We start from the raw sequence: 24,865 nt of genomic DNA, 5'->3' as shown, positions 1-24,865 counted from the left end.
ATTAAATTTCCACAAATGTAGAAATCTTCCAGAGGATTTATCCAAATTTTCTTTGATTTACAGAAATCTCTTCATTCATCACCTCAGTCTCCTACTCTAATTTCATTTTCCACTGAGCAGCAGGTTGTATAATATAAAAAGTGCTTGGATCGTAGCATTCTTCTCTAAAACCATCAGTGGCTTCATATTACCCTTTGAACAGTTTCAGCTCTTCATGTGACTTAGAATGTTTTCTTATTTGTCTCCTTCTGCAATTTTTAATATTCATTGTTTATTGGTCCATTTTAGGCACAAAATATGATGACATTCATCATTGGGAATCTGTACCTTTACATGATGCATCTTGGTTCTTATTTTCCCCCCTTCCCCGTCCTCCTTTCCACCCCTATTTACAAAGATTTTGTTTCCATTTTTTCATTTTCTTATATTTATTCCTTTCCCTTCCCCTACCAACCTCCCTTACCCTTCCCCCTTGAGCCTTATCTTCCTATTTCACATTATCTGTTCTACATTTTGATCCTTGTTTACACTTTCAGTTTCTCACACCAGAGAAAGTATTTAGTATTTAAACATGTGTGTCCTATTTATTTCACTCAAGAGAATGGTCTCAATGTGCATCCATTTTATCTATAAATTTCTCTAGTTTCTCATTCTTTACGAGTGAGTAGTATTCCATTTTATATTTAAAAACCCCCACATCTTCTTTAACCAGTCACCAGTTGATGAGCAATTGGGCTGTTTCCCTGTTTTAGCTGTTACAAATTGTGCCACTATAAACATGGGCTCACATATATCGCTGTGGTGTGATTCTTTTAATTCTTTTGGGAAGATACCTAGCAGGGGAATGGCTGGGTCAAATGGGACCTCTAATCCTAGGAAATCAGTGATTGCACCAGTCTACCCTCCCATCAACAGTGGAGAAGGGTTCCTTTTCCCCCACAACCCTGCCACCATTTGTTATTGGTTGATTTTTTGATTGCAGCCATTCTTTCTGTAGTGAAATGGAGTCTGTGTTGTTTTCACTTGCATCTCGTGAATGACCAGCTGAACATATGCTTATTTGCTGTTTCTCTTAGTGTAGGAAGATATTTCATGAACAAAACCCCAGTCACATGTGAACTACCACAAAGAATCAACAACTGGGATCTCATCTAATTAAAAAGCTTCTGCACTGCAAGAGAAACCACCAACAGAGTGAAAAGCCAACCCACAATGTGGGAAAAAATTTTTTACCAGCTGTTCTTCAGACAAAGGTCTACTATCTAGAATATATAAATAATTTTAAAAAATCAGACCTCCCCAATTTAAAGACCCAATCCAAAAATGGGCATCAGAAATGAACAGACATTTTCAGACCAAGAAGTAGAAACAGCAAACAAACATATGTCTCCTTCTGTGTTATTTTTAATACCCCTGCTGCCTTGCAGTTTTCACCCAAGTCATTAGAAAATCCCCTGCCTTCCCTCCCTCCTTCCCTAGATCCTTATCTCCCTTTTTTCTTTTCTTCCTTTCTCCCTTTCTCTTTTCTTTTTATTTCTTCCTCAGTGCTGAGAATCAAACCCAAGCCTGGTGTACACATGCAAGTGTCCAATTGCTGAGCAACATCACCAATTCACCATTCCCTTCTTGAAGAGGTCAATGACTGTCTTATTTCTGGACTTTAAATACAATAATTTATTCTGCACATACTTTGTTCACTATTTTGTCCTCCTAACCCTCCTGAAGATATGCAAATATGGTTATTTACAACCATGTAAAGGACATGAATTCAAAAGTAGGAAAGACTCCTGCAGTATAACACTCCCTTCACACAACTTTTTGAGACCAAATAGGTGGCCTTCTCATGTAGGGTACTAACGAGGTAGTTTAAGTTCATTCACTATTCGGAGTCTTTTACCAAGGGGAAACACACATGTAACTGGTAAGTCAAATTTTGGGGTCAAAGACTTCTTTATTCTTCTCATCTTTCTCTAAATTCATTTTTCCAACTATTAGATGAAAAGATAGATTTGGGAGGAAGCAGTAATCATGGTAGATTCAATTCTGTCTCGTTATGAAAACCTAGAGAGGACGCTAGCACCAAATTCTGGATGCATTATCATGTGATCTACATAGTAACTACATAGTACTCTTTTATCTTTCACTTGGTATACCAGTTATCAACTGTGGAACTACAGAAAGTACGTTCTGAACACTTCGTCATATTTACTTAGCTGTCTTCTCCTCACACGACATATTACACCAGGGTAAGAACAATTTCTTTTTATTCTGGTATTATATGTGCTCAAAAATACATGTTGAAGGAAATTTAGAGAAGTAAATCATGTGTTCAAAATCATAAGCCCTCTTTAGCAGCATCAGTCTTCATTTTAGTAATCTTATGCTAGTATTTCTGAAAACAAAAGAGCTTAGTTTCAATTAAGGCAATATAGACATATTAGTTTTATATTAAAATATTTAGAAAACGTATAGCACTATTAGTATGTGTGCTTTATTATTTTAACTGTAAAATATAATACTAATATTACTTTTAAAAATCAATCTAGACAAACAGGAAAAAACAAAGCCAAGTAACATTATTTTGAAAGACACAACTTACCTCCACGCCCAAAATTTCCAATTTCATTTGGGCCGCTATTGCTATTGTTTACTGGCAAACTTGTGGCTGGCCATGAATCAGCAAGCCACGGATAGTTGGGATCACCAGCATTTAGAAGACCTGGACGGCTAAGGTAGAAATGAGAAAGATATTAGCCTATGAGGCTCAGTGTAAAATGTTGACATCTGTCTTGTGCCCTAAAAAAGGTTATTTAAGATTTTAACTGACTTCAAATTAAAATGTGTAGGCTTTCTAGAATTAAGGAACTTCAGCAGTTCATTAAGCCTATATATAGATCATGCTTGTCAGCGGAAGCAGAGTACTGGCTTGGGATTCTGCCTACGTCCAAATGAAACCTGTGGTCTGCCCTGAAAGTAGTGGCAATTGGTAACATAGGATCCCTAAACAAGGTCTGATGGTAAATTGACACCTCAGGGGAACAATTACTCAACGTCAGCCATTTCCAGGGCTTTGGGCCCTTGCATTCTCAATTCCTGCAGCCGCCACACAAATTTGTCCTCTTTAGGCAGTCACCCTTGTTATGAGCCCTTGCTCTTGATTTAGAGGCAAAGAACTTGAGGAAAGTTAATGAACAGTACTTACAGTGTTTCATCAATAGCACACTTCCTAGTTCTCTAAATTGCAAAATATTAGGAGTATATTAAGGGACTTTTTTCTAAGATAATAGAAGATCCACTGTCACCTGATGCAGCATATGAGTATAAACCTACAAGGAAAACTTCCTTCACATTATGTTTAATAAAGAATTCCCTTCTTTAATTCAAAAGATGGATTCTAATTCTTTTTCATATTATTAGCGTATTTACCAAGAAACAGAACATCTGTAATCATTGTACTTTTTTTGATAGACCCATTCTGGTATAATTCCTAAGAGAAACATGTGTTTCTATGGAAACTGCAATAAGAAGATTCAACTGCTTTCTTGCTACATCCTCTAGCTCTCATTAGACTTAATCTCTTTTTGCTAAAATATTGATTAAATGGGAGATTGGAAGTTATTACCAGAGCCTAATTACAGTCTCCATATTGGCAAAGGGAAAATAGATGAGGATATATGGGTTTGTTATCAGCTTTTATCAATTTCAATTGAGTATCCAAAGTTGTGGAATCCAGTCCTATCAATCTACAGCCTATTCATCATCCATGAATCATTTACTTTGTGATCGATTATGTGTAATTGTTCACTCACAGCAATTTAGTGAGAGCCAATAAGGAGTCTTAAACAACAGCAACTTCATTTGCTAATGCCTAATTAATGCAATAAACATCCTGCTAACAAATGAACACATTCCTTGTGATATTTACTACTAATTTCTTCAGGGGCATCTGGGAGATATGAAACATCTGGACTTGATTCCTCTAAAGTGCACAACAGATAGATCATTAAACCTTGTGGTAAGCCATTTAATTCCTCCTAGAATTCTCTGACTTGTAAGTGATCATTTATTACAATAATAGCCTCTTACTACAGACTTTCCTCAGTCCTGATTAAAAATAATAATAAAAAAAGAATCTCCTTAGCATACCTTCCATTGCTCATGAGTCCTCCATCTCCTCTTTGAAATGTAACTGTAAAAAAAGGAAAATATACACACACACACAAACAAACACACAGTCAATATTAATTGCAATTCATAACAACTACATATTGGACCTCAGGTTAGAGCTGAAGCCCCTGGGAATTTTAACAAAATATAATTAACATAATTGTACAGATTGTACAAGCAGTAGTTTAGCTCAGGGCAAAGCCAACACTTGTTTCAACTTTAATACAATATTTCAAGTTTCTTCAATCCAGATGTACAGTTAACTTAAAGTGGCACTTTGTATTTAGATGTCAAACACTGTTGTAAGTGGTATACATAATGTTACTAAAAGATCAACATAGCATTAATGTGGAATTATTAAATTAAGATTATCTTAACACAAAATTGTCATAATTAGAAGGCATAAGACAAAATACACATAATAGAAATTGAAACAGGATCATCCCAACAGGTAACATTCTTCAAATAAAACAAAAGAAATAGACATTTACTGAATAAATATTTCTATCACAAGTCCTTTAAGGTACACTCATAAGAACCATAAATTAAACAGTATAATTACAATAGAAATGAATTATAATTAATATAGAATAAGATGTTCAAGAAAATAAAAATTTTTGAATAATGATACTGAACAGACACAACTGTATGCAAAGATTGTGAAGCTCAAGTTTTATATAAAACAATGGAACTTAGCAATACTGGCAAGCATGACACAGAATTGGGGTCAGTGAATCCACTCCTTCCTATCAATGGCTCTCACTTCACAAAGCCAAAAACCTGAAAATGGTTTCAAAGATCTGCCAAAGAATGTAAATATTAGTACAGATCCATATCCTTTATCCCAGACCTCTGCAGCCAAATGTATTTGGATTTCAAAGTGATTCATATCTGAGAAGAGTAATACAGTTTACATGCTACCAAGAGGGTATAAGATAACAGATTGTACTCAAAATTACACAATATTTCTGCAATGAAATGTGAATAGCATGTATAGTGGGAAAAACTATAAATGATTTCACTTAGTTTGGATCAAATTTTGATGCTAAGTTACTTGACTAGAAAATTCTGGAAATGAAATTTGTTAGAAGTGTATGGATTTTACAAAACTGAAAAAATGAACTTGTAATTCTAACCAAAATTCTCATGGATCCACTAACTGATCTTGGGCTCAAGGGGAAACAATACCATTTTCACAACTGTGAAACCAACAACCAACACATCCTTTTGAAAACATTAATTATATTTACTATGCTTGGTTTGAGTTAAGGGGAAAATAATTTTTATGAATTAATTCATACTTTAAATAAACAGGATATATTGCTGCTTATAATGTGTAAATAATGAGTACTTTTAAATTTGAATAAATCTCCTTTCTTTCGGAAGTTTTAGCTACCACCTATGATCACTCTATGTTTTTAAAGATTTCTAAGGGCAGTTCTCTAGTCCCTTCTTTTTTTATTTTTTCCTGGTACCAGGGATTAAACTTGGGTCCTTGCCTTTGTGGGGCAGGTGGCGGAACCACTGAGCTAAATCCCCGGCCTTCTCTAGTCCCTTCTTAAAGATCATTTAATAATATTATCTCTCATAACATCGTAATTAGGCAACATGATCATAATTCCAAGGATCTCTCGGAGCTTTATGAGATTACATCAGGGCTTCATAACTTGTTGGCATTGAAATATACTGCTTTATCAATTTTTTCAATTAACATCTCAAAAACATTGTAAAGCAATCCTAAAACAACTTCTCTTTTGTCCAGAATTGGCTATGGACAGCTCCGCAAAGAAGAAAAAGTACTAATCACTAGTTTCCCACTTAAGGGCTAGGAACCAGGAATCAGCAGTAAACCTAATAACTACTTTTAACAAAAATGAGTTGATCTGAAACAAGTAATGCAAAGAATCAAACAGCAGAACTGTTATGTACAGGCCTGATTAGGACACACTTGTGTACATCTGCACTTCCACACATAAAAACACAGTGTGAAGGCGGTACAGCTAATTAGCTTTCCATGTGATGTGGCTCTCTAATAATGTGAGCTTTTTAAATGAAATGTCAAGTGATTGTTTTACTCTGTTAAAAGAGAGTTAAGACTGTACTGTGAATCCTATTGTGAATATGGAAATAATGGGCTACACCTCAAAATGTGCTGTTTAAGAGATATGTGAAAAAACTAAATAGTTCTCCCTAATTCAGATCCCTTTTCTTTTAATACAAATTTTCTTCAGTGCCAGAGCAATAAATAATAATGGAGAAAAAGAAGACAACTGAAGTAGATGTACACAGAAATGGAGTTGCACTTAACTCTAGATGCTATCTTATAGTAGATTCTTTATGAAATATAAAGCTTAAAATATTGTGATGTAAAACAGAAAACCTTATCAAAAAAGGTGCCACTCTGTGTAGTTAATTTGTAGGTGTATTTGAGTATGGACCTTGTGATATGGCCCATACTTGCCAATCAAGAACTAAATTTTGTAATCAAAAGAATTTAAATTTCAATGAATTTCATGTTCAGCATTCCAAGCATGCACATTTTCTTTTTGTGTCCCAGTCATTATTAAAATATGTTTTCTAAATGGTCCTGGAGTGCTGATATGTTGTCACACATTCCAAAAAGACTCATTTCTGTCATTATAGAGCAATTACACAAAGGCAAAAATTCATAGACATTTGTAAACAGTTGACTAACCTAAAATATCCCCTACTCATTTTGGCATATATACGAATCTTCCATTCGGCATATTTCTGTCAAAAAGAAGAAGAAAGAAGAAAAATAGGAGGAGGAGGAGAAAGAGGAAGAAGAAGAAGGAGATAGCAGTGAAGGTGGTGGAGGAGTAGGAAGAAGAGCAACAACAACAAAAACAACTGCTACCATCACATACGCACTCTTTATCATAATAAGATTGATGAGTTGTGTTTTTAAAGAAAGATGGGAAAGAGAACATATTTTCAATATTCGTTTTTACCTTTTGCTCCAAAGTTTGTAAATTAATTCCATTTTGAAAAGTATAGCAAAATTTAGCTCTATTAGACAATGAAATTAAAGTTGTACTACGGATAAGGATGAACTTTTAGAACTCAAAAAATGGAAATTATAAATGATGTTTTGATCAGCATGGTGTGTGTGTGTGCAGAGAGAACATAAAAAATAAATGCTTAACAAGCTGAAAGCGTTTTTTGAAGTAGTTCTCAATTCAAATAAACATTTACCTTGAAGTAGAAAAAATCAGGAGTGAGGGTGTGTGGTTGATGCTTGGACAATTTCCTCCTGTCACAATTTTTATAATCACAATGCAGCAACACTGTGCTTATCAGAGATGAAATAATTATGATACTTAATCTGAAGTGTCTGCTAGCATCTCAAATTAAGAACTTTTAGAGAGCATCATATTGGAACTTCTAAGAGACTAGCCAAAGAATTTCCAGAAAGTTCCACAGACACTACCATCTAAAATGTTTTAGATAGGCATGAAATATTTTGAATTTGTTGCAATTTTTATGATGAATATAAGTTTAAGAGATTTTGTAAGTTTATGTCATATATATACAAACTACATCTGCTATTACACAACAGGATTCATCTTAATCGTAAGCATGCTAGAATTAGAGGAAAGGAGGAGGAAAATGTAACTATGTGGTAAATTGACATTTTTATGAAAGGAATATTTCAGAGTGCTTGTTTCTAGTAAGTCACATTTTCTTATCCCAAATGTACACTTTAGTATTGCGCCAAACCTCCTTCCCTGTCCTGATAAGCTATTCCTGAAAAATGAATATAAATTAATCTTCTTTTAATAAGCACTAACTAACCCTGGATAATTAGAGTATAAAAATTCTATCAAATCTTTTAGCAGCTTTTGGAAAGTTTTGTCAAATAATTTGTATTTCAACAAGAGCTTTAAACTTTCTAAACAGTGCAAAGTATTTAGCACACTATAATTTGCTCACGGATGTTAAATTGTTTATATTTAATAATTTCATAAAATGTTATTCTCAGATATAATATTCAGAAAATGCATATTACCCTTTCATTACAATTTGATTGCTTTGATAATTCTAAACAGACAAATGGATAGAATAACTTTGAAAGGAGCCATATATTTTTCATAAGGATTTTAATATGTTTATATACAATCCTCATGAAAGCCACAGAAATGTTTTCAACCTTATTTTATTCATTTACCTACACACAAAAAATATTACTGATATAATAAAACATTTTATTTGAATGCGAAATTACCTAATTTGCTGTATCCCCCCCAAAAAAATTTCTCTGTGATTCTCTTTTTTTACCTTAAACACGGAGACAGTGAAGTTAGCATTCAAGAGCACCAAATACAGTGATAAAGAGATTTTCAGTGCTCACTAAAAAGATAAATAACACTGCTGGCTGGTTTGTAAAAGTGTAGAATTATTTCACATTACATATGTGATACTTCTTTGTTCCAGCAACCCTCTTAGTGACATGAGTAAATCTATGATGAATATTTGTATCTGAACAATTTAAGTGAAGGATAAATAAGAAAAAATAAAACTGGAAGTATATGTGTAACACTGTCCCAGAGAAATCCCTACTTTATTCTGTGTAAAGAAGCAGAACATCTTTAGGCCAAATTCTTCTCCCATATAATTTAAATGTATAAATTTATATTACATTCTTGATGCTTGGTTATGCAACCTAAGGTTTAATTGATTAATGTTAAATGATAAATATGTGAAAGTCTCTGATATCAAAAGCACAGTTTAGTAGTCTTTTTCTTTTCTAAGTTTTCAATAAAATTTTCTATAATAACAGCAAGTGAAACATCAGAAATAATAAAAGTAAATGAATGATGTTTTCTGTACGTAGAGAATGGAAGGTATTCTGCCCAAAATTAGTATTTCACCTTACAAGGTATTCCTAGCCTCCCACTAGTTAGCATCTTTCCTATCTTAACTCTAGGGGGTAAGAAGAGACTTGGAGAAGAGGGATAGGAAAAAGCGAATGTGGAAATTAAACATGGCTGTCTGTATAATCCTACTTATGTTCAGTCTACCTTTACTAAAAGAACATGTCTGCCAATATACAATTGCATCAAATGTTTAATTATCAGACAATTGGAGCTTGAAATAAATGAAGTATCTTATGCTATAAATTAATTTGAATATTGATTCCAAAATCGACTATTATAAAACAATTATTAATCCCATGCATTAACAATTAGAATCTATGTAAACATATATTTGAGACTATTATACATTATCATGTTCTGAATAATGGAAACTGACTTTTATCTTGTGAATGAAATCACATTGCTTTAATTTATTTAGTTTTCATACTTGTAAACCATAAGCAAAATTTTTATGAAAACCAAAATATAAATAGGACCAGCACAAATAGAATATTTTCTCTGTGATTTTTATAAAACATTTCAGAGAAGAATAATTCTGTATGAAATTTATGTTGTCCTAAAATGGATTATTGGCTCATGTTTGAAATATAAGAAATATAAACCTGTGTTAAAAATATATTCCATGAATCCAAGTAAAAATTTCCATGTACAATCTCATGTTCTCAATGTTGTATAAAGAAAAGAATGTCACATTTGAGAATGGGTTAGTTTTGGAGAAAAATGTGTAAAAATCATCACAAGTGAAACATGTACTGTTAGATACTCAAGGTAGAGCAAATTTTTATTTGCTTTTCATCCATAAGAGGAGAAGAGCAGTTGCTAGAAGGCAAATGACCAGCTGAAGGGAAATCCGTTTTGAGTCAGCCATCCATCAATTAAGAAAAGTTTTGAAAGGCTTCTCTCTGCCCTGGCCTTCTTCCAAAATATTTGAAGGGCATAGCACATTCTGAGTTAGCAGTTCTTCTGAGCACATGGATATCAATCACAATGAAAAATGATAATAAAAAATGTACTATTCTTGTCGAACTGAAAGACCAATAGATATTTTCAAATTAAGTGCACATGTTTTGCAAAGACCTGCTATGAAAAAAAAAAAAAAAGAATAAAAATCTGTCTGATATAAATCATACTAAACTGCAAACCTTCCAACTATGGAATGGAGAAATAAGGAAATCAAAAATGCATCATTTCAAATTGGAGTATATTAGAACTTTGACCTGTAGTAGCTTGGAGAGTATAATTTTTATTATTATCGCTAAAGTCAAGAGAATGGATAAACACAAAACTGTTCTTTAATTAAATCAGTTGTTCCTTATGTTTTACATGATTTATACAAGTGCGTCATGGAGATGAAATATAATAGAGACTGATGAGGCAATACTCAGGGACTGATGGACAATACTTTCATGGAAGAGGAAGAGGAATGGATTGTAAAATAAGAAGGTGCATTCAAGTATTTCAAATGGTCAAGATTTGACACTGAGCAGTTACTGCTGAGCACTCCCTTCAGGAAAGAGCCTCTAATTGGTGAAATGAGTTAGCACTTAGGTGATAAAATATAAGGAAGCAGGGAGCCAACAACTGTGGAAAAGTGAGAATGGCAGAATTATAGCATGGCATCAAGTCATGGCTCTAAACCTTTTGTCTGTGGAGATGCTCTTGTACTTCCTCTAGTCTCAGAAATTCATACTAAACAGTAAACAATAAATTTCATCTTGCTAAGATTATATACATTTCTGACTTCCTTGAAACTCTATCTTTGATTTTAAGAAAATAACTGTAAGCATATAGACCACCTCAGATTTTTTTTGCATCTGCTTATTTTTCTTCTTCTTTTTCTTAGCTTTTCTATTTTTTACTTTAAAATGCTCCCTGATGACATTAAAATTCATTCAACAAGTGAGCTGTAAATCACTTAATTCATGCCTCATAAGTTTTATTAATTTTGATAAGATTTTTGCTTGTCTGTGTTTTCCTTCTGGGACATTCCCTCTTGTAATCTACATTGTGACATACTAAAAGCTATATTTCAAACCTCTTTTTATTTCTGAGCATGTTAGTAATGCTCTTGCCTACATACACATCTAAAATAATTGCTTTATAGTTTGCAAAGTGTGTATGTGTGTTTGTGCTTGTAAGTGTGTGTGTGTGTGTGGTTTTGAAGATGTAGTTGCAAAAACAGCTGAGCATTTTATCAACTTGTATTTATGCTATTTTTCACTGGAGATACAAGCAAAAAAATCCTATAATCATAAAGTGATATGATCAAAATCAATGCATTAAAGCATGCTGTTTATAATTACATTTTACAGAGTAGATCTTTAAAATAAGCCAAAATCATTCATTATTCCACTATATTTCCTCTTTTCATTTTCCTACATTTCCAAAGAGTGGAAAATTTCTGAGAATTTTCTAGAAATAATATCTTACCAGCATAATTACTGAGTCCCTTTCTCTTCTTTCTTCGCCAATACAACCAGATGCTAAAACCCATCAAAATTACCCAGCAGGCACCACCAATACCAGCTATAAAGGCTGGCTGCTTCACAACGTCAGTGATTTGCTCAGTTATGCTGTTATTGTTTTCAGTAATGACAACTTCATTACGTCCCCCTATGGAAGAAACAGCAATGCTAGTAAATATCCAGACACAAACAAACACAAGGATACACAAATGGTGTACCGAAGGCACAGAAAACCCCGTTGAAATCAGGTAACATTTATCTTGATAAGTATATTTTGTAAGTTTAAAAATAAAAATAAAATGTGTTTAGAAGTGTGATTAAGAACATTGTTCCCTTTTGTTTCGAGTAGCCATGAACAAATTCTGAAACACTTTTTGATGTATAGCCTTATAAATAAGTAAATGAACAAATACTATGATCCGAAATAACACCGACGTTTTCCTTCCCTCCCCTTCCCCTCCTTCCTTTTCCCTTCTCTTTTCTCTTTCCTTTTCCTCCACTTTCTTTTTTTGTACTTTGGATTGAGCCCAGAGCAAATGCTAGGCAACCACTCTGGCGCTGAACTGCAGTCCCAGCTACACTTCCATTTTGAGACAAAAGCTAGTTTCTATCCTGACATCTTCCTGCCTCAGCCTCCCCACTATCTGTGATTACAGCCTTGTGCCACTGTGCCCAGTTAGCAACTTTTATTGGGTTAAAGTGTTTTCTTAAATAGTTCTCATAAAAATCAATTATTTAACATAAAAATTGCTTTTCTGCTACAGCACTGCCTATATTCAAATGGTCATGATTAACAGTTTTTTATTACTTTTTCATATTCTACTGGAGATTTTATTTTGTACAAATATATGTTAATTTTGGGGGGAGGTATGAAAGCTACTATATAAAACAGTTACAATTATGAAAACATTAATTCAGAGATTAGCATGCCTAATTAAAATATGAAGAAAGGGTAAGACTCATGTTACTCCTTATACTAGTCGTGTTGAATCTATGGCACCTGTATTATTTGTTTTTTTCTTTTAAGACAAAAGATGTTAATGTGTGAGTTGCTTTTTCTAAACTAATACCTCAGGATTTAGGTTTAATTGCACTGTTGGCATTTTGCAATAAATAAGTGAGTTTTGGCTTGCAATTTGGGCACTCGTCTATAAAAGGTTTGCCATTACTGCCTTATACTATTTAAAGTTAATTTGATAATCCATTTGATTGCTGAATAAAAAATAATTTTATAATTAATTTTAAGGTCTCTACATTAAAACACACATTCACAAATGGATTAGTATTCTAGAAGTGGTCATGTTTCGAAAATTTAGACCTCTCAAAGATAATTAAGAATATAGAAACATTTTAAATAGATTTTGAACTTAAATAATTATAACATTGATGCTTATTTAGTAGATTAATTTAGGCAGTGAGAATTAAGTGATTTATAATGCTAATATTATATAATATATTTTATTATATGTTATATATTATATACACTATTAGTGTTTAATCAAGGGCAAACTCCAAGCAAAATATAAATGGCATATTGTAGCATAACAAAGCAAAGGAATGTGTGGGATTATCACTGTTGTGGTTATCACATCTCTGTAACATACTAAAAAGAACATGATCTTTGATGTCCTCCATTGGGATACCATCTCTTCCGCTTACCACGTAAGTTAGCAGTAAACTTACGTACGGCATTTAATCTTACAAGCTTCTGTTTCAGTTAGTTGGCAACAGTGCTTCTACTTCATATTTACGGGAGGATTCATTATGATGATGCATAGAAAAAGGTCATTGGGAGCACCATAGTTTTGACTCAGAATTATGACTCAGGTAATGCAAGGAGGTACTTTAAGAGCTTTTCAGGACAAAAGTGGTAAATCATCTAGATTTGAGAATCCTACAAATTAAGGAGACTTGCTTACCATTCTCCATTTTTTCTAGGGCAGAAAATTAGCCTTAATTTTTCAGCCTTTCTTGAAGTTGGGTACGACAAAGTAACTGAATTTTAGCCAGAATTATGTTGGGACAGATGAGGTGGACTAAAGCATAAAACTGCTGTGACAATACTTGATACTCTTTCTTTTTCCTCATGTGTCAGAAATAAAGGATCTTTTGGAAGATATTGAGTCTCTAAAAGGTGGTAGAGCTATTGCTTAGAAGGATCCACGGACTGAGAATGCCAGGTGTGAACTTAACCCTCATTCCTTTTCCTGCTGACCTATATTAGATAGGCTATGAATAAGGAAAAACCCCAAAATCTTTAGTTAAGCTAATCAAACTGAAAGCTTGTTATAGTTGCTAGTATTACCTTATATACACTTACATTTCCTTCCTGAAAGGAAGCTCTTTTATGTTAAGCTTTAAATTTAAATATCAGATTCACGTAGGTAAACATGTTTTATCCCATAGGTCTACCTTTAATTTTTATACATATAAACAGAATAAAAATTATATTTAAAACAGCTTATACTTTCAATAGAGATGTAATATTCTTAAGTGTTAGCAGTTACTAAAAAGAAAACAAATAACTCTTACAGAGCAATAGAAAAGAAAATTTGCCCTTCAATTTCGTAGATTCCATAAAATATTTATATTAGCTAAGGCATACTTCTTTTTTCATGTTGGTAGTATTTTAGAAGCAATGTTGTCATTTGGACTAATTAAAGCACAGAAAAGGATGTGTGTGACCTGTAACACTCCATTGTTCTTGCAGACAAAAAAATATAATGTCTCCCTCCCATTGGAGAGTAAGGAAGAACAAAACTAATTTGTTGGACTAAAAATTAATTAGACACATCAGATTCGATTGTACCTATTACTGTGAAAGTTTGCAGCTGTTCCACATATTATTACCAACTATGAAACATACTCATGAAAAAGCCAAATAATTAAGAGAAATAATAGCAATATCATAAGGTAAGATTACTGAAACGTTTAAGTCATATATATTTGTTATATGACATACAGTTTGATAGTTGTATATGAACATACTTAGCTCATTTTTGTATCTATAGGCCTAATGATATAGAATTGTGGACACGTTCATGTAAAAATAACTTTTCTATAGAAGACTGAAGAGAACACTAATTTTAAGCAAGTGTGCATTATATTTTTACAACATTTTAATTAATGGTCCCTTCATGTCACTATTTGAAATGAAGACTAAACTGAGAGGGAACAAATGAAATTGTACAGGGTCTGGCATAGAACAAATCTAAAATTATGACACATAAATTACATCAAATGCCAATACATGATTTAGTTAGAGCAAAAGGAAATGAGGTAGTGTTTAAGTCACTTTAAATACTTTTCCTAGTACTGAATAGACAATAGGGAAAGCATGAATTGAAATAGAAAAGATTAGCCACCACTAAATCACTACTCCACTAAGGAATAACAATTGTGTAGACAGTGTTATCAGGTAAGATATGAAGTTAGATATGGAGGGATAATTAAAGAAACAATTAGGAGGCTTCTCAGTACAACAGGAGATATTAAAAAGAAATCTTATGAGGACAAATAGCTTTATTTGGGTTGAACTGTGTTTATGTGTATGGGTGCAGGCATGTGCTCGTTAAAAGTATAACATTTATTTAAGTATTTATGTATTTATGTATTTATTTATTTATTTAATTTTTAGTGGTGGGGATTGTACTCAGGACCTTGTGTTGGCCAGGAAGGCACGGCTTCACTGAGCTACATTCCCTCCCCATTTCACTTCTGTTTTATATGATTACCTCTTGTGCACAGCATATTCTAATTTTCTGAAAAGGATATTGGAAAATCATTTAGTAGATTATTTTATTTTACTGAAACCCTTGAATGCCACTTATATGATACTCAAAGATATAAATTAAAAGTTATTCATTATTCATTTGAAAACCTAGTCCTTTTAAAATGACAGACAAGTTAAGTATAACTTTTCATTTGATTTAAAGTAATCTAAATGAACTTTATTATTAAGCTACCATTCACTTTCATAGTATATAACTATGTTCTGTCATGACTTCAGCTAGGTTATATGATACGCTTGCAATTTTTTACTTGCCTTCTAGAGCTATAACTCCACAAAATATGGTGAAACATTAATTGTCACTAGGAACAAATGAACAAAGCAAACTTTCCCTGATTAACGATACATTTGTTAGAGAGGATATCAGAAAAATAACATAGGAAAATATAGTTATTTGAAAATCTTCCATATCTTTAAATTACAATGATTATATTCCCTCCACCCATTTTATATATATATATATAAAACAATAAAAAACAAAGTGTACTTACATAGATCATCCCACAAAAACTGACTTACTTTAAGCATGTTTTATATAGTTATTTTAGTGAAAAGTTAATTTATTATTTCTAAATACTGTAAGATATATATATATATATATGTATATATATCAGTTAAAACCTTTTGAGTGTACCTACATTTCTTTCTTATTCCAATTTATTTTAGAAAATCTCAGAAGGGCAAGATTGTAGGTTTCCCTCAGGTTAAGGAATTAATTCAGTCTGATCAACTAATTAAGAAAGAAAAGGCAATTTAAAGAAAAGGTAAGACTTTAACTTTTTATCTTCAATGTTTTTAACACAAAAAAACAAAAAAAATGTGGGGGATCTAAAAGATTTTATCATTGTGACTTGATGTAAATCTAACTGTAACAAATCCTTTGTGATAAAATTAATTACTAAGTAATTGGCAATATATTCTCTATGCATCATTTCAGAAAACAAACAGGAAAACAAGAATGGCTTGTATGAATTCTGGACAAATAATTTAAAAATATTTTATCTCTGGGAAGAATATTTCTTTAGTTAGTTAGTTAGTTAGTTTGTTTGTTTGTTTTTAATTTAAGGCACTACCAAGCAAGTAAGCACAGGAAAAATACAAAGGGAATTTCCTCTTGAAAGAAGAGATCTGCTAGAGGAAATCTGCAGGTCTGAGTCCTTCAGAGAGATCTTTAATCCATGAGTGAAGGGAAGCTGCCAAACCTGGAAAGCCTCAGTCTTGTTGATATACTATATCAGGGGATAGAGTGCGGGCCTGCAAGAGTGACTGAGAATTGAAGGAAAACCTACGTACAACACAGGGCTGGTGAAGAGCTACGTTACCAAATTTGCAAATAGTCATAGCTTAGATGCTAGGGTAATCCCTGAACTTGCATTCAGGAAGAAGATTGCAAGAATCAGGTGAAAAGCAAAGTTAGAATGCTAAAGGATTAAACATGTTTCAGCTAATATCCACAGCAAAGAACCCAGCGTTTGAAGTTTGTAGTATTTCATCTAGTGAGAGGAGTCAGATAAACATACTAGTTTTTATGAAAACTTCAGGAGAACTACACATTTGAAGTTCATGTTAAAATCAAGACTTTCCCTCCGAATAAGGGGAAAACATAGATATAATGTAAAAACCAAGACATGATAAGTTCAAGGTAATCAGTCAGTAATGCAACTGTCTATTAGTACTGAAATCAATATTATTGGGCAGATCAAACAATTTTATAGTATGTCATTAGCAATGCCCAGTACACAATAAAACATCACTAGACATGCACACATAAACAAACAACAAACTAGAAAATATGACCCAAGGTCAACAGAAAAAATGATAAATAGAAATAGACCATAATATAAGGCATTAAATTAGAAGAAAATGATTGTAAAGCACTGTCACAATATAATTATAGACTTCATACACAGTTGTAATGAATGAAACTATTGAAAATACCACTGAGAAATGAAAATATAAAGGAAAACAAGTGGAAATTATAGAACAGAAAAATACAATAATTAAATGAACAACTACTTGGGTAGTTCTATTTCTGGCTATGAAGAAATAACAGGCATAAGATGTATTATACTCCTATCACAAAGAATTAATACCCAAGGCAAAATATGTAAGGAAAATAAAGGCGAAATTGTGATCCTTGAGAGAAAGGAATCAAACATGGGAACTTTGCTATTTTCATAGCCTTATACTTCGAGAATATTATCAAAATGGGATGTAGTGAAGGCAACTTAAATATGACTGAAGAACACCTATGAATTAAAGAGAATGATGCACTCAGGAAGGGTGAAGGATTCAATATCAGATAAATGCAATGAAATATTTTTTATTATTTTAAGTTTATTTGAAAGATAATTGACTCTTCAAAGCAAATTCTATCTTGGCATATGTAGAAGTAAAAGGTATAACTACCAAAACAGAAAGAGAGGAAAGACATGGAATTTTTGCTCTAACATCCCTTCACACAAATTCTAGAGTAATCATTATGAAAAAAGGAGATGTACCTAGTAATCATCAGTGAAGGTAAAATGTAAAACTCAAAGTTACTTAGTGCATATTCTCGCAAAAAGGAAGACATTAAGAAAATAGAACTAAAATGAAAAAGTAAATAAGAACATGGTGATTCTAAGCCCAAACACACCAGTAATAACATTAATGATAACAATCTAAATGCTGCAATTAAAAGGCAATATTGTCAAATTGCATAATAATCAAGACCAGAAAATATGCAACTTAAATAATTGAAAGGCATATTATATATAGAGAAACAGTGGTTAACACAAAAGTTGGATTAAAAATATACCATGTGTATATTTATAAGATGGTAAGTCTATATTAATACTGGCATCAATTTCAGGACAAGGAATCTTACAGTAAAATGAATTCTTATAATGATGAAGGGTAAGTTCATTAAGAAGATGTAATATTCTTAAACTGTATTCATTTAAAACAAGTTAGTAAAACAAATATAGCAAATGTTAGAGATGGGAAGTAGAAATATACAAATCCATAATTGTAATAGGTCTCCAGATTCATTTCTAGTATTTCAAAGAAAAAACAACAGAAATTCAATAGGGACCTGAATAATATTACCAACTAATTTTACTTGACATTTATGAAACAAAAGGATATATACAATTTACAAGTACACAAAAACCACTCACTAAGACCAAATATTGAGCCATAAAATGACTCTGTATTTAAATGACAAAATTCACACAAAGCACATTTTATCTCTTCACTCGTATTACATTAGAAATCAGTAAAAAGGATATCTGAAAAATCTCCAAACATTTGGATATTAACCAATACATTTTTAAAAACCTCTATCAAAGATTTTGAAAATAGCAAAAAATACAAAACCACAAAAGTAACAGAAATTCTTAAAGAAGGTACTCCAAACTAAGTGACAAAAAAACATAAAAATTTTAGGATTCAGCTGAAGAAATTCTGGTGGCGAAACCACTGAGCTAAATCCCCGGACAAGAAATTCTTTAAGACAAGTTAACAACTTTAAAATATGCATGTAAGAAATAAAGAAAGGCCCCAAATCACTGATTTAAATTTGATATTAAGTAACAAATAAAAGTAAATAGAAGAAGCAATAAAAATCAAATAGTTAAAATAAAACAAAGATGGTATCATATACATTAAAAGGATTTTAAAAATTGATGTCATTATAAGACAGAATAAAATAGGAGGGTAGAAGGGGAGAGAGAGAGAGAAAGAGAGAGAGCGAGAGAGAGCACAACAAGGAGGAGAGCCAGAAAAAGAGGGAGGAGAAGAGTGCTTAAATTCCCAGTATTTACAATTAAAACAGATGACATTATTATACATTCTGCAGGAATTATAATGATCATAAGGGAATACTATAAACAGCCACATGCTAATAAAGTAAATAATGTAGGTCAACTAGACAAATTTATCAGTGAACAACATATAAAAATCCACTTACCATAACCAATAGAAGAAATTTTAAAATTCTAAACAGATCCATATTCATTAAAAATACACATATTCAAAAGTTCTAGGCATAGATATCAGTACTTATTTCTAGGAAATAAAAAAATTCTTCCTAAATATTCTTAAACTATATAAAGAGAAGGACTATTCAGCTTGACCTTATAAAGCCATCCACTCTGAACCTAAAATCTGACAAAGACACTAGAAGGAAAAACAAAAGTAAACAAACAAACCAAAACACTACCAACCAATGTCCTTTATGAGCATAAATGTAAAATTCTTTACCAAATGTTAGTAAATCAGGTAGATCAACATCTGTAAAAAAGATAATAAATCATGTTCAAGTAGGATTTATCCTAGGAATCCAAAGTTGATTTACTTTTGTAAACCATTCAATACAATTCACTGTGTCAACTTAAAAAAAAAGAGAAAGAACACAATGATCTGAATTTGCTCAGAAAAATAATTTTGCAACTATAAAATGAGTAAGAGAAGTTGTAAATTCACAAGATATAAAATATTAAACTTATGTAATAAAAAACAGTTGGAAAGGCAAATTGAAAAGTTCATTTATCACAGTACAAAAAACACCAAATATTTGGGAAATATTTAAGAAAACATGCATAAGTTCAAACACTGAAAACTTCAAAATACTACTGTAAAATAGTAAATAAGATTTCTATAATGAAAAGGTATATCATGTTGCTAGATAGAAAGGCTCTCTATTAAAATGTTTACCCAATTTAATAGGTAGATCCATTGCATTTTCAATTACATTTTCACTATATTTTCATAGAAATTGACAAACTGATTTTAAAAGCACTATATATGGAAAGGCAGAAGGTCTGTATTAGTCAAAACAATTTTGCAGAAGAAAATGATGGAGTATTCACATTACCTGATTTCAAGAATTATCATAAGCTACAATAATCAAGACCATGTGGTTTGGCTTATAAATAAATATAAACATAGGGAATTCAGAAATGGATCTATTTATATATGGTTAACCAAAGGAAAAGTGTTTCAATAAATTGTGACTTTATAACTCAATATACATATGGAAAAGCACAAGCCTCAATGCTTGAACCATATGTAGTTATTTTAAAATAAATTATACACTTAATTATAAAAGCTAAAATTATAAAGCTTCTAGAAGAAAATATAGGAACATGTCCTCACTATCTACTGGCAGACAATAAAGCAATAAGTATGAAAAAAAATAATAAATCATGCTGATCATCAAAAGACACTAATAAGAAAATGCATAAGGAAACCATATACTAGGAGTAAATAGTATCTATCAAAGAATTTGTATACAGAATGTATATGCAACTCAATATTAAAAAGGCAAAGATGTGAGCAGTTTACAAAAGAAAATTCATGAGTAGCCAATAAGCACATGTGAAGTTGTGCAACATCATTAACTTAAATTCACAAGGAATTACTTACTTTTTAGATCTACTAGAATTGCTAAAATCACAAAGACTAGCTATGGAAAAAGTTTTTTATAATGTAGAGAAACTGGAAGTCCTTTTGCTTTCTGTTGCAGGTATAAAATTTTACAACAATTTGAAAATTGTTCAGCAGTTTTTTAATAAAGTTAAACTATACTACCCTCTTACCCAGAAATTCTACTCTAATGTATTTCCCTCAATGAAGACATCTCTTCAAAAATACTTCCACAGGAATGTTCACTCTAACTAGAATAGCAAATAAACCATGGCATATTCATAGAATTGAATACCACTCAGCAATAAAACATATGAACTGCATAATACATTCATGGGTGAATCTCAAAAAAATTAAACTTACTGAAAGAAACCAGACACAAAATATCATATTCTATACAATTCCACTTTATACATTTCAAGAACAGACAAACATAATCTACGGTAATAGGGAACAATTTTATGCAATGATGGTAGATTTAATATAAATTTCTTCTTTGGGATACTGTACTTGAAATACAAAGCATTTTTTTGCTTGTTGCTAGTTGATTTTTGACATTTTTCAGAATAAGAGGAAGTATATAGATTTAGATTTAATGTATTCTCTTTAGTTCATTTTCTATTTTTGAATGATGCCAAAATTACTAATAGAAGTATAGATTAAAAACACTTTTTAAACTAACTTTCAGCATTTAAACTCAGTGAATGCAGTTGTAAGATTCAGGGGACTTTTAAGAACACAAGCAATTGTACCAATCATTTTTATAAGAAATCCTAGTCAATTAACTTGTTTGTGATGTGTGCTCCCCTATCACTCCATATCCATGGTTAACATGTAGATTTTTAAAAAATCTACCCTGGTATCAATTTACTGATACCAAAGTACTGATCATATAGATTGATACTCACCAATTATTATTGGCTGTGGGTCACTTTTTACTCCAACCCCTGCACTGGTACTAGCTGCAACCTCTACCCGGTATTGAATCCCTGGGAATAATCCACCAATTATTACAGATCGAATGGCTGCATCCACAGTTTTGTTGATATGGAATCGAGTTTCATTTCCCAGACACCAGATCTACAGAAATGGAAAATGAAAACAAATAAATATAAAATATCCTTTCTGGGGATTAGACTCAATTGATTAAATATATTTAGTATCCAATTTATCTTCTGGGCTTAGGGTAGTGTTTGTAAATGGCATTTGCTAAAGCCTAAAACTCATATATGTGTGTGTTAAATAAAGAACACTAAGAGAAGGTAAAATTATGTCATGTCCACTTATATCTATCAGCACTGAATACAATGAACAACTTAAAATGCACAATGATTCCTTAAGAAACTATGAAAATGGCCTCTGGTTGCAAATAGCTTTTTGGTTTGGATTAAAACATATACATTTCTCTGCTTTATTTATCCAAATTTATTGTGGATGTGATCTATTGTAAGTATGATAATTATGAATTATAATATCTAAGTATGTGCAGATCTGAGTAATATATATATATATCATTTAAGAAAATATAAACTTATAAAGGAGGAGTTAACAAGATTCATTGACCTAAGTTATAGGTATTGACTAAGTTAAAATTAAACCCAATAATTTTATTTACACTAGTAAATCTTAATATTGATCAAAACATATCTACACACAAGGAAACAGGTACACAGGAGAACAAAGTGAAGGAAAGTTTTTAGGCACTGGTGTTAAAGCAGCTAGGGTCTCATTCTAAGTAAAAATCAAATCTTAGGGCATATTTTCTTCAGGGATATGGAAATCTATTTCCGGTAAAATGAGTATAAAAATAATTCCACTGTGTACATTTGTATTCATATTATATCATTTATTATCTACAGGGAGACATATGTGTAGGAACATATAAAGTTTTCTTCCAAAGCAGATAATTTCCTGAAACTCTTCCAGCAAAGTAATTTCTGATAATCACATTTCTTTTATTTACAGTCGATATCTTTGTTCTGAATGCGGAAATATTTAATGCTCACCTAAACATACACTTTGCTTACAAAGTGTTTGTTTGCTTACTTTGACAGGCTTATGATGAGTGAGAAATTTTATAATTTATAAATTTTAATCATGTAAGAAAATAATATCAACATTTACTTAAATGGAAGTTTAGGATATTTAGTCTGAGGTGGTAAAATGTAGATTCCTAACCTCATTAAAATATGCCACATAAGTGTTCAAACAATGTTGTAACATTTGTAAAACTTTCTGATCTATATAACTATGCTATCATAAAGGCATTTATTCTTATACTTCTTAACCGTGTGACAATTAAGATTAATTTAATCATCAACTTGATTGGTTTGGAAACCAACTAGATGATTAGTAAAACACACTTCTGAGTCTGAGTGGGTTGTTAAGGCACCACCTTGGGTACTCTTTATGTTTCCAGGCTCCTTTCTCTTTAGTGTGGTTTCCTTGCTCTGACTTCTCGCTGCCATGAACTAAGCAGGTTAGTTCCACCATACAGTGCCATCATGATATTCCTGCGTTGGGGCCAGCCAACCATGGACTGAATCCCTTTAAATTGTAAGCCAGATTAAACCCCTCCTCCTTTAAGTTACAAGTGTCAGGTATTTTTTCCAGCATTAAGTAAGCTGACTAATATACCATGTCTATTTATGATGTGATGGAATAATTTCAAAATAAACATTTATACACTGAGTCCATCCATCTGCTTCAGCAATTTGACTTATAAATTAATAAAATCTATTTAAAATGTACTTTTTCAGAAATAAAGTTCAACCTTCAAATTTAAGTGAAATTATTCAACTTAATTTCGCATACCAATTATCAGATACCTGTGGATTTCTAAGGTAAGGTGGGGCATCTACTTCTCTGTTGTGTTAGATCTATCTAGTAAGTTATTTTCAGAATTCTACAAATATTTCTTAAAAGCAAAAATCACAGTTTTTATATTATTCAAAGTTTAGTGGAAGGATTAATCTAACCACATCACAGTTAAGCAAAATCTTACTTTGAAAAGTAAGATATATCCTGTGTCTTATACATTATTGATGGTGATGAAATGATAGATGTATGCTGTTTCTAAACAACAACAAATTCACCAGTTGAAAATGAGACAATAATGTTTTTGTTAAAATTTTTTCAAATATTGCTGTTTCAATGTATACCTTTTCCCCTAAGGGAAATAATTTTACAAAGTCCCAATAAATAGATAAAAGCAGCATAAAGATTGGGAGTTTCCACTAGTACCTCTTATTTCTACAACACTCTTGCCTCTCTAAAACTGAAAGTTTTGTTTGTTTTTGTGACAACCCACTTTAAAAATGGCTGCTCTAAAGTCTCTTACCAGAATTCTAATAATAAAGATAAAGTCAGTTTCTCAATGAGAGATTCACAACCTATCTACCTCAATTCTCACCTCTCTAAATCCTTGAGGTTTCTGACACATGCTCTACAGAAAAATCATTTAACATTATGGTTTAATTGTCCAACTGAGTTTTGTGTCTACCTCCCTGTACATTTATTTCCTTGCTTGTTATACAAACATAGAGTCACTTTACATTTAAACTAATTAAGAGAATCTTTAGAGAGAAGCTGTGGTTATATCCGGGCAACTTTGTCTGTGAGCCTTCCTTCTTCTTCATCAGGTCCTACCTTATATTCTTGGATAATTCCATTCTGGTGGTCTGGTGGAGGAGGATCCCAGGAAACACTAATACTTGTGCTATTGTGGCTTCCGACTGTTAGCACAGTAACAGATTGTGGTGGAGCACTTGGGGCTGCAGAGGAAATAATTAGAATAAACATAAACAGTAAGGCTCCCTGTGCATTATGCTGCTTACAGAATATGAATATAAATACAAGATGTATGAGGTTCTGGCTTCTAGAAGTTCTGACTAGTGGCGTCTGTTAGATGATGGTGTTAAACAGTGACAGTTTTTGGAAAGATAGCCTTTAAATTCAAAGCATATTGAAAACTAAATGTAACATGTGTGGTAATATACATTCAGTAATAAATTTAATAGGTAACATTCTAATGAGTATTTTTAATATGGCCAGTACAGAGCTAAGTGTCAGTTTTAATTCTCATAATATCCTCTGGAGATAAAAACAAGTCTTATCTCAGTTTTACAGATGAGAAA

At 32.0% G+C, this 24,865-nt stretch overlaps 1 protein-coding gene across 14 annotated transcripts in view; it reads right to left on the bottom strand.

The window, feature by feature from the left end:
- Robo2 (roundabout guidance receptor 2) overlaps nt 1-24,865 on the bottom strand; it is a 1,655,220-nt gene that overhangs the window by 53,351 nt on the left and 1,577,004 nt on the right. For all 14 annotated transcript variants that reach the window (XM_087208379.1, XM_087208384.1, XM_004842193.4 and 11 more), the window contains 5 exons: nt 24,378-24,502; nt 21,638-21,809; nt 11,496-11,678; nt 4,147-4,189; nt 2,600-2,727 (listed from right to left, as the gene is read on the bottom strand). In XM_087208379.1, coding sequence (XP_087064505.1) covers nt 2,600-2,727; nt 4,147-4,189; nt 11,496-11,678; nt 21,638-21,809; nt 24,378-24,502 — 651 coding nt within the window. The remainder of the gene's footprint in view (nt 1-2,599; nt 2,728-4,146; nt 4,190-11,495; nt 11,679-21,637; nt 21,810-24,377; nt 24,503-24,865) is intronic.

Source organism: Heterocephalus glaber, unplaced genomic scaffold (genome assembly GCF_053883595.1).
Source record: "Heterocephalus glaber isolate CG9 unplaced genomic scaffold, H.glaber_assembly_v1.0 deba00000122, whole genome shotgun sequence".
Taxonomy (NCBI): Eukaryota; Metazoa; Chordata; class Mammalia; order Rodentia; family Bathyergidae; genus Heterocephalus; species Heterocephalus glaber.
This window is presented reverse-complemented; position numbering and strand designations above follow the sequence as displayed.